The 11,993-nt window shown below is 35.7% G+C and overlaps 1 protein-coding gene across 1 annotated transcript in view; it reads left to right on the top strand.

Annotated features, from left to right (window-relative positions):
* Positions 1 to 10,288, top strand: part of LOC118734259 (structural maintenance of chromosomes protein 3-like) — a 26,132-nt gene extending 15,844 nt beyond the window's left edge. Inside the window, exon 2 of the mRNA XM_036463974.1 lies at positions 10,028 to 10,288. Coding sequence (XP_036319867.1) covers positions 10,028 to 10,240 — 213 coding nt within the window. The 3' untranslated portion in view covers positions 10,241 to 10,288. The remainder of the gene's footprint in view (positions 1 to 10,027) is intronic.
* Positions 10,289 to 11,993: the final 1,705 nt, after the last annotated feature.

Here is an 11,993-nt window from a genome sequence, read left to right as displayed (position 1 = left end):
TTAAAATTTTTGTAACGTCGCTAGAGCACTTTTCAGATTTGTGTCTAACTATTTATTTATTTATCTCTTAGATACAACTTATTATCTTCGCTTTAATAGGCAGTTAGAACAAATACCTTAAAATGACGGCATGCCTTATGCTGGTATTGCATTGAGCAGGCTTGCATAAGAGACGAGTTTCAGGCCCGTATACGTATGTATGTATACTGCCTTTGCGGTTGGAACGATCTAGGTTCCAATCCGCAACAACGCCCCGTGTGCACGAAATTCGAAACTGCACTTTATTTGCGGCTGGAACGCCCTAGGTTCCAGTCCGCGTCTATTATTGATCGCGGAAATTTTCGAGATTGCCACCTGGGCGGCTGGAACGCCCTAGGTTCCAGTCCGCGCCTATTTTTCGATTGCACAAGTTTTCGAGATTGCCACCTGGGCGGCTGGAACGCCCTAGGTTCCAGTCCGCGCTTACGCTTTAATTGGTAAGTTTCATGTTCAAGGGAAAGTATGTATGTATGTATGTATGTATGTGCCAGGTTGCAGTCTAAACGGACGGACAGGATCGAACAAAATTTTGACAGAGTATTGCCATGACACCAGGGCCTATAATAGGGTGAAGAAATGGGATCCGACAAGGGGGCGTGGCACCTCCCATAGGTGTGAAATTTTTAATAAGCCATAACTTCCAGACCATAAGTCACATGAACTTGAAACTTGGTATGCAGACATGTCAATGGTAGATGCTTATAGGCAGGTATATATGTATAAACGAGTTTGTAAACGGGGGCGTGGCACATCCCGTAGGCGTAAAATTTTTTATCAGCTATAACTCCGGAAGCATTAGTCTCACGAACTTGAAATTTGGTATGCAGACATGTCAATGGTAGATGCTTATAGGAGGGAATGTATAAACGAGTTTGTCAAAGAGGGCGTGGAATATTTTATCAGCTACAACTTCGGAACCATAAGTCACACAAACTTGAAGTTTGGTATGCAGACATACCAATGGTAGGTGCTTATAGGAGGGTATATATAAACGGGTTTGCAAAAGCGGGCGTGGCACATCTCATTGGCGCGGAATTTTTTACCAGCTATAACTAGGGAACCATAAGTCTCACGAACTTGAAATTTGGTATGCAGACAGATCAATGGGAAGTGCTTATAGGAGGGAATGTATAAACGAGTTTGTAAAGGGGGGGGGGGAGCGTGGCACATCCCATACGCGTGGAATTTTTTATCAGCTATAACTTCGGAACCACAAGTCAAACGAACTTGAAATATGCAGACATATCAATGGTAGGTGCTTATAGGAGGGTATATATGTATAAAGGATGTTGTAAAAGGGGGCGTGGCACATCCCATAGGCATGGATTTTTTATCAGCTATAACTTCGGAACCATAAGTCACACGAACTCGAAATTTGGTATGCAGACATTTCAATGGTATATATAACCGAGTTTGTATATCGCTTAGATAGAAAAGGCGGGGGTGTTTTAATAGCTGTTCAGACCGACTTTTCCTCTGAAAAAGTTGTGTTCACAGGTTCAGATGATGTTGAATTCCTCTGTGTTAGAATACGGTGCCCCTCAAGTAGTGTTTTTCTTGTTGCAATTTATATTCCACCAAACTCTAACCCTTCGGTTTACTTTAAACATTCTTCATTATTGCTCTCTTTATTTGCCATGGTCAAGCCCTCCGATTCGATTGTTGTGTTGGGTGATTTCAATCTAGCGTGTGTTTCCTGGGATTCGGTGGATGGAATTCTGGTGCCAAATTCTTCTCGGGATGTACTTAACCACTTTCTTAACGAACTTTCCGATCTTGGTCTATGTCAGATTAATTCAGTTATCAACAACTTAGGTAAATTTCTTGATTTAGCGTTTATTGATGATACTGCTAAATGCACGGCGATCCTTTAGTTATACCTATAGACCCTTATCACCCACCACTTGAGTTGTCCTTGGCACCATCCTACGCTTCATGTTATTGTCCTTAAACTAGAAAGCCGAAACGTCGGCGATACTCTTTCAAATACGCTAACTACGACAAGCTTAAAATGGCTATATCTGAAATAATCTGGCCTGAGTACGATGGGGATGTTGAGAACAGTGCCTTACACTTTAGTAAAATCTTGAATAATATATTCAGTAAACTCATTCCTCTTGTTAAAGAAAATACCGGACCTCATAACTCGTTGTGATTTAACTCAGAGCTAAAGCATTTAAAAAATCAGAAAACTAAATCATTTAAACTTTATAAAAAATCAGGCCTGTCTTCTCACTACGCCGCGTACTCCATCCTTCGTCATAAATACAATGCCTTAAACATATAATGTTACAGGAATTACATTAATAAAACTCGCGTTAACATCGTTTCTAATCCCAAGTCATTTTATCATTTTGTTAACTCAAAACGTAAAATAAATGGGTTTCCCTCAACACTGAAATTAAATGATGTTATTTCTAGTGATGATGATATGATTGCTGATATGTTTGCAAATTATTTTGAATCGAACTATTCTGTCGAGCCAGATGAAAAAACTTCTAGCTATCCTTTTCCACTCCCACAGTTTGACCACATCCGTATTCCTTCAATCTCCGCTGACAATGTTCGCCTTCATTTGAATAGTTTCAAAAATTATTTTCTAAGCGGCCCGGATGGTATTCCCTCCTGTGTCCTAAGAAGTTGCGCTGATTACCTATATAAGCCATTAACAAACATCTTCAATGCTTCTCTAAAGCAAGGAGTTTTCCCCTCTTTGTGGAAGGAGTCGTATATCTTGCCGCTTTATAAAAATGGAAGCAGGTCAAATATTGCGAATTATAGGGGAATCGTTAAGCTTTGTGCCATTCCTAAATTATTCGAAGAAATCGTTACGGAAGAACTATCTTATTCCATAACACCCGTTATCGATGTATCACAACACGGCTTTTGTAAAGGTAAATCAACTGTATCAAACCTTCTTGAATTCACTACAAATATGAACAATGGTTTCAAAAGTAATTATCAAACTGACGTCATTTACACTGATTTCAGCAAGGCTTTTGATAAAGTATCTCATTCAACTCTAATATCAAACTTGATAAAATTGGTTTCCCTCCAATCCTGCTGCGCTGGCTTTCTTCTTATTTCATTGGCAGGAAACAGAGGGTTATCTTTAAAAAATGTTCATCTAGTGTAATTCATGTGACGTCAGGTGTACCTCAAGGTAGCCACCTTGGTCCCCTTCTGTTTATTTTATTCATCAACGATCTTCCAAATATTTTGATGTATTCGATTTGCTTAATGTACGCAGACGACGTTAAGTTATTTAAGTTCATTGGTGCTCCAGGAGACAGGGAACAATTACAGGTGGACCTTAGTAATGTGTTTAAATGGTGCGAAGTAAATTCTATGTCACTTAACTTGAAAAAGTGTAAATTTATGTGTTTCTCTAGAAAACCCTTTCAATCATATAGCTACCGCATTTGTGAACATAGTGTTGATGAGGTAACTAATTTCATCGATCTAGGCGTAACCATGGACTCTAAGCTTCAATTCAAGTCCCATATAAACTCTTGTGTTAATAGAGCCAAGGGCGTCTTGGCTTTCATCAAACGTTGGGCTAAAGAATTCAGAGATCCTTATGTCACTAAAGCTCTCTTCACCTCCCTAGTCAGGCCGATCTTAGAATACGGGTCCGTCGTATGGAACCCTAGATATCAAACGCACTCTGACAGACTCGAGTCGGTAATTTGTTGTGGAAAAGCAACAATAATTTGAAAAAATGGTAGAAGTGATAGCTATTTCGGAAATCACCACATTTCCTCATCAGACTTCTTTCAGTAGGATTCGAACCGACGATCCCACTGACTCAGCCAGTTGCCTATGCACCGTGCCAAGTACGCCTTGTAAATTATCGTTTACTTTTTTCCACTATTTTCATTTTTGTTATGCCAACACAATCAAGCGCAGCTATTCCGCTGCAATTCACTTGATCATGTGGTTGTTGGTATTGTTGGTTTTTACTAATAATTCTATTTTTAGAATGTTTAACTTTTAGGTGTGCTCGTCCTTAAGTTATTTGTTTTTGTTATTTTTTAGCCTTATAACAATTATATTCAACAATTTATATTGAGCTCGAGGCCGTTTTTTAAATGATAATTTATTGTGGAAAAGCAACAATAATTTGAAAAAATGGTAGAAGTGATAGCTATTTCGGAAATCACCACCTTTCCTCATCAGACTTCTTTCAGTAGGATTCGAACCGACGATCCCACTGACTCAGCCAGTTGCCTATGCACCGTGCTAAGTACGCCTTGTAAATTATCGTTTGCTTTTTTTCCACTATTTTTCATTAAAAAAAACGGCCTCGAGCTCAATATAAATTGTTGAATATAATTGGTATAAGGCCAAAAAAATAACAAAAACAAATAAAATAAAAAACTTTTATAAATGGACTAAAAATTAGAAAATAATATTTCTTAGTCCCATAGAATTTGTTTTGATAACTTTTGATTTCGAAATTTTAGTAAAAGTCATTATAAACCATTTATGAGATTGAAAATGAAAAGCATGGGGCGCGTGTAATAAACCTGAATTGATATGAAGAGTAATATATGTATAAATGTGGATATATGAATAACGACCGCATAAAATCGATCTCAAATTTGTATTTTCTCCGTAGAAATATTAGGTCTATGTTATGTAGTTGGACTATTGTCAATTAAATCTAATGCTTTGTTTGGCATGCGTTCCACGTTTTTCGTTTTCAATCCCATAACAACGGGCCCTTAGCTTAGATGAAAATGCATCAGTTTAAGATAGACTTTACATTTAAAGAACTTTTCTATTTAAAGCAACAAAATAAAATCTTTATAAGAACTGTTTTCATTATAAAGGTTTGCTCAAGCAGCAGCGGTATGGTACCGCACGGTATAACTCCGTATGGCATGTGTGCTCATGTATGGATATACATATATACATTTGTATGTAGATAACTTACATACATACCCAGTAGAAATTCTATGCATACGACATCGCTGTTGGTGGCATGAGCTTGCTGCTGTGTATACGTGTGTGTGTATAAATTTCACACTAATTTGCAAGAATCTCCACATACACAACATACATACAACCTAAATGTATACTATGCACTTAGCTTTAAATTTTAACGTTTTCGCAGCTCCCTATGTTTATCTTCATCTAAAGCAGGGATCACAAGATTTGTACATTTTAACAGTTACAGAGTGTTGTTGTTTGAAAGTTGTTATTGAGCTAAACTCATTATTTCTAGACAACACCACTCTGTGACTGCCAAAATGTACAAATCTGTACAAATGTGCAAATAGTGCGATCCCTGCTTAACAGCTTCTTTACAGCGTGTTCACTACTGCTAGTGATAGCAGAACGTAATTTACCGGCGCAACTATGTAGGATAGTTTAGGCAGTGGTATGATAGATTCTATTGTGAAAATACCGGTAATTAGTTTGAATAAATCAGCTGTTAACCTTGTGATATTTCTTTATGAATTTCTGTAGAGCACCTACCGGGTGTGTGGTTTGTACTTGAGCTGAATGCTTAAATTAAATAACACACCGATTTGTTTCTGATTATGCTCCTAATTCGTGACACATTGGGCGCGTTCATATTGTCTAACCGTAGACTGTTTGTCCTAGAAACGCACGGTCTAGTATTCCCGCTCAGTTCAACAGTTGCCAACTCTCCGCCATTTTTTCCATCGTACAATTTTTTCGCTACCTAGGGGCTACTCTGTAATGCGATGTGACAGAGAAATGCGATGCGATAGACAATCGCCACAGCGTATTACTTATGATGTATTTGCCTATCGCATCGCATTGCTCTTTCGTATCGCATTACAGAGTAGCCCCCAATAACTCAACGTGTTTTGCTCAGCCTAAACAGATGATCGAAAAGATTTACGCCGCTTATATTAAATGTACTATGCTCATAAATAGAGAGTCAGCCCTTAATAAAAATATAATGTCCTTGTTATATAAAATAAAATTAAAAAGTTCAAAATAAAATAATGTAAAAAAAAATATTTTTTTAAAAACAAGCTTTTACTTAACATGTACAATCAAAGGAATAAAATAAAGTACTGTAACAAAAGATTTTTAGCAAGAAAATTTTGTCAAAACTACACTGAAATGAATAAAATAAAATAAGTTAAGGTCTCGTTAAAGTTACTAAAATCCATTTAGTGCAAGTAGTGACTCAAACTCTAATGAAAATTACTAATAATTTGTACTAATTTACTTCGTTTTTAAAAAACGTTTTTGTCGGTGGATTCAGCGTACATGCATAATTGGTTAAGTATGCATATGTATGTATGCAGATATTTAAATGCCAGTTTGCTATTCGCGCGACAAACTTTTTTAAAAACGAAGTAAATTAGTACAAATCGTTACTAATTTTCATTAGAGTTTGAGTAACTCCTTTCACTAAATGGCTTTTAGTAACTTTAACGAGACCTTAACTTATTTTATTTTATGCATTTTAGTGCAGTTTTGACAAAATTTTCTTGCAAAAAATCTTTTGTTTCACTACTTTATTTTATTCCTTTGATTGTACATGTTAAATAAAAGCTTGTTTTTAAAAAATATTTTTTTACATTATTTACTGGTTACTGAACCTAAATATTCAAGTCTCACTCGAGAATAAGCTCGTCTATATTCATCTGTTTTAAAGCAGGTATGGACATATGGAAAACAATTATGGAGCGCTGAAGCAACCTCTAGTATAGAAAAAGATACTCCCAAGGTTCCAATTAAAAAATCTTATTATGATTGTGAACGCCCGTTTTATGTCACAAACAACCAAATACACCGTGGCCGTGATCTCTACTTGTGATTCTGAAATAAAAAAGTACGCCTTGGCGCACCACTAAAAAATTCACGATCACGCAAATCTTCTTATTTCTACACTCATTATCATTACTATTATTATTATTATTATTATCAAATTGTGCAAGGCCGTCTGGCAAAAGAGCAGATGAGACTGAGATTGACTGCCAGGCCACTTGCTCACTTCCTCAAATTTATGATGTTCTCATTTTTTTTCCTATGCATCTTTTTATTAAGTACTCTAAAATGTGTGTTCCATTTACTCATGTACACATGGTACACATGTGAAGAATATTTCTGCTGGTATATTTGCTGTGCTTTATATGTATGTTAAATTAAAATCAGGGACGTGAACCGGATGAAAAATTTGGTCCGTTCGGTTCAGCGGTTCGAACCGTTTTTGCACTTATGGATTGGTTCGACAAAGTGGCTTTTTTAGTCTTTGAACCGGGGTTTTGGTTCGCTTCAACGGTTCGGAAATAAAAAAAAATTAACGCGCAAGTCTAAGTGTAAAGTGTCAAGTGAAACAACGCGCAAGGTTAAATTTCAAGTGTATGTTAAATGAGATGAGTTTACTTTACATTTGATATTGCCACATGGTAAACAAACATGGTATGTATTACCATATTTAACGAAAAGAAACAAAAGCGTGTAAATTTATCTATTGAAAATTGGTTTAAACGAACCTTTAAACCTTTATGAAAAGTGGTTCGGTTTTCGGTTCGGATCAAACATTTGTGGAAAATTTCGGTTCGGTTAATGGTTCAGTTAATTAATAGAAAAAATCGGTTTTCCGGTTCAAAACCGGTTCACGTCCCTGATTAAAATACATCTTATATTCAGTGTTGCCCTTTTGATACATATGTATCCAAATGGATACATTTTCGCCTTAAATTTTGAGGGATATTTCTTTTTTCCTCAGTGTAAATTTGCTTTGTTTTTCCATAATTATTCGACAGTTGAAGGAAGTTTTTTTTTATGTACGAGATATTATAAAATTTAATTTTTAACAGTTGGCTGCTCATTCTTGTTACTTTGAAAAATTTAATTTTTAGCTACATGAACGTACATTTAATAACACCAAGTAGTTTGCAAATTTTAAAAAGTTTTCCGACCTGTAGTATTTAACTGTAATGTCGAGATATTTTTCTTTAAAAAATGGTGATGTTTCCACAATTTCCCGGGTCCCGCAAATCAACTTTGACATCCCTAGCAACCCTTCTCCTAACATTTAAAGGAAAGTGACAACCATGCCGATAACTAATTTTCAACGATAACTTGACTGTAATGAAAATAGGGAAGAATATCATGAAATAAGGTACAATTGTTGTTCTATATAACTGCTTAAGAGCTTATAACTTGCAATTAGTTACAGCTTTTTTGACAGATATCCCATTGAAAATTATATCAAAAAGCTGCAATTAACTTTTTAGTCGTCTTTATTTTGACTATAACTACGGGCCTTTGTTTCCCACATCCGTGTCTAAGAATGGGAAAATACTGACTACATGTTAATAAGTTTTTTAAGGGCCCGAGTTCCTCTTCCATAGATGCACTGTACAGAAATTCCCGCTCTTTCGGCCGAGTGGCAACACTGCTTATATCTTTTTCTAGCACATCGAAATTTTTTTTATTGCTGACATTTATATTTTAGGATGATTGGTAATTTGCAGGAAAAGCTAAAAATTTATTAATTTAGAATTGAATTTTTACTTAAAATCCAACAGTATTAGTTAAAAATACCAATACCACTGTGCGAGAATTTTCTGACAGTTCAAGCCAGCCCGGACCTTGCTAATATTTTCTGAAAGTATATATATCCAGTAATAAAACACTCGATGGATTTTCAAAAGTTAGCTCGTATTTTTATTTTATGGCCTCTAAAGTTTTCATGTCCCAGCCTAAGTAGTTTTCAAAAAAGTGGAAAAAATGGTTAAAATACATAAATGTCTGAGCGAAATTAAAGGTTAAGACATATATGGTAAAATTTCATGGGAAATATTTTCGTAGAATATTTTAACCCATTCGCTCCCGCCTGAAAGGGTAGTTTTGACCATTACTTCAAGAAATGCCACAAAAAGTAAATTTGGAAGTTCGTTAGAGGATTGATATATTCTAGAAAATTATTCTTCTGAAAATTTGACTAGGGGTCTTCTCAAGTAAACGCTTTATACCACCAACGTAAAAGTTTCTAAAAAATTTAAATAAATTAGTTAATTTTTGGCTTTTAATGCAAATTGCTTAAAGTCCTAAAATATACATGTCATAAATAAATAAAAAAATATCGACGTGCTAGAAAAAATCCAAAGATGCATTTTAATTTAACAGACCTAGATTTAAAAAAAAAACACAATTTTCGGAGCGGGGGAACAAAATTTAAATTTCGCAGGCCTGTGTTATCAACGCCATATGTAAAAAGGGAATGTATGTATATTGTAAACGGGTGCTAGGAAACTCGCATACAAATTGAGTCCTAAAGTATAACATTTATACTTTTATAACTTGTTTATAATTATTGTTATTGTTATATTATATTTATTGCTTTTTTTTAATATGTCTTATGCTTGAAATACAATACCGGCGAACGGCAACCTTCGCCGAATCGGGCGGTGCTGTCGTTCATAGTTCGCTCAGCTATTTCGTGTACTTAAACAGAATTAGAGCGGTAGCGAAAACAGCTGATACCATTTGGTCACCTTTATAATTTGGGTGAACATATTTAGAAAAAACTAAACCATATTTAGTAATGAGGAAATGATAACAAATATAAATGTAAAACAAAGAGAAGTTATTATAAATTATTTTATTTGAAGCCAGATTTAACGAATCCACTACTATATTTTTCAAACAACAAAAATAATTCGTGATTATGTTGTTTTATTCTTAAACTTTGAAAGCAAAAAATAAATACGGCCACCGTTGGCACGTACAGATGCCATCGCCCAGCAGAGCGATAGAAATTAATCTATCGCCATGAAACGCCGCCGAGCGAACTTCGCATTTCGCTTTGGCTGTGTTCAATTTCATATGCTTGCGGGTGTTCTAATTTTGACAGCGCGAATTTCGCTGTGTTGAGTTCTCCGTTCGCCGGCATTGTATTTCACCTATTATTTATTTTTTTAGATAAAACCAAACCATACTGGGAATTAATGCACCTCTTTTTCAAATTATTTACTTTCATTTTCAGGCGCTAGATGCTCAACATAGGAAAGCTGTAGCAGATATGATACATGAGTTAAGTGATCAGGCACAGTTTATTACAACAACATTTAGACCAGAGCTTTTAGAAAATGCTCATAAATTTTATGGGGTTCGTTTCAGAAACAAAGTCAGTCATATTGATTGTGTTACCAAGGAACAAGCGAAAGACTTTGTCGAGGATGATAACACACATGCCTAGATGTAATAAATTGGACTTAAATACATAATAACCGTCATATATCAAAAATCATGGGGTTTTAATGTATACATTAAAGGGGAATTAAAGGCTACACAGTGGTCCGCAAGCAGTGTTAGGTATTATTAAAATGTAGCCAATTGCAACCTTCAGGAAGTGGGTCCAACTTACTCCCCGTTTTCAAAATTTCAAGGTTGAAAATCGTAGCTGCTCACCTTTTCGATTGGGGCATATCTCAAGTAAATTGTACTTGAGCGAGGGTGCCCAGATAGCTTGAATATAAGATACTGGATACAATTCGAGGGTAATAAATGTAGCCACATGAAACATTCTGAAAGTTGTTCTCAATCGACCCTAAATTCCGAATTTTTAAGGCACGGAATCGTAGCTGATCCCCTTATCCATTGGCACATATGTATGTATCTCACGGATGTTACTAGCAAATATGCACCAGACAAGATGGCCAGATGAAGAAAATATCAAAGCACTAGCTACAGCTTTGCGGATAAGAATGATCCTTATACCTGGTTCAGTAAAATAGGAATGTCAATGTCAAAAAATGTATATATAAATCATCCTGAATTGTGTTCATTTTATGACGTTCCCAAGTTTGCATGAATTGATGATGTATTGATTATCCACTTTGCTCGGACCAATAACCCAATCCGTTATTATTTTGTATGAGCTGCAGACACTCTTTAACACGAGATTCAAGAACATGAATCTTCAAGGGTACATAAATGTCTTCTATTACATTCAGAGCATCCAAATCTTTTTCCAAATCACGCAAAGGCAAAGAGATATTTATATCAACTCTTTCGGCGTATTTCACCTTTGATTTATTGTTTTGAGATTTCGCCAACTATTGGAGTTTTCTAAAACCACATACTATTTCGTCTTATATGAGCATGTAGCATTGAAATTTTCTTGAAATATGTGTACATTTATTATTCCCAAATTTGTATCCAGTATTTGATATTTAGTCTATCTGGGCACCCTCGCTAAAAAAGCACAATTTCCTTGAGATATGCCCCAATCGGAAAGGAAAACAGCTACGATTTCAAACCTTGAAACTTTGAAATCTGGCATTAATTTGGACCCAATTCCTGAAGATTTCACTTGGCTACATTTTAATAATACCTAACACTGCTAGAGGACCACTGTGTGCAAACAGTTTTTGAGATCATATTTGACCTTGGGCATTTACTGTGCTACGAACGTTCAGTTTGGACATATGTATGTCCTTCGTCATAAAAACACTAGTAGGGTTTATCTATCGAATATAACCCAATTATATCTCTTTGTTTTTACGAAGTCATGTCTAAAAAACTAATACGGCTATGTAGAGTGTTGTTGGGTACAACATTCAGCTCTACTCAAATTTGGGAAAGACCTCTCCGCACCATTTGAGACGAAATGAGGTTTTAGAAAAGGCGATTCACTCTCTATAGAGGCTGTAAGCCTGGAAATGAAGCGAAGAATAACTTTTTCCAATAGGTGCTACTTTGGGCTTGGTAGGTAATTGAGAAGCACAGCCTTTTCTCGAAGTACAAAAATTATGCTCTACAAATCTCTCATCATGCCAGTCCTTTTATATGGCACAGAAACATGGACGATGTTGAACAAATATGATTAGGCTTTGGGAGTTTTCGAAGAACTATTCCACTATTCTATTCTATGGATCTGTTCGCTTGGGCAGCGAGCACCAAAAAAGATCGAATGACGAACTGTACGAGCTTTTTAACGACGTGGACAT

Source organism: Rhagoletis pomonella, unplaced genomic scaffold (genome assembly GCF_013731165.1).
Source record: "Rhagoletis pomonella isolate Grant_MI unplaced genomic scaffold, Rhpom_1.0 Rhpom_scaffold_00002, whole genome shotgun sequence".
NCBI classification, from domain to species: Eukaryota; Metazoa; Arthropoda; class Insecta; order Diptera; family Tephritidae; genus Rhagoletis; species Rhagoletis pomonella.
The sequence above is the reverse complement of the archived record's forward strand: the minus strand, read 5'-3'. Positions and strand labels throughout refer to the sequence as shown.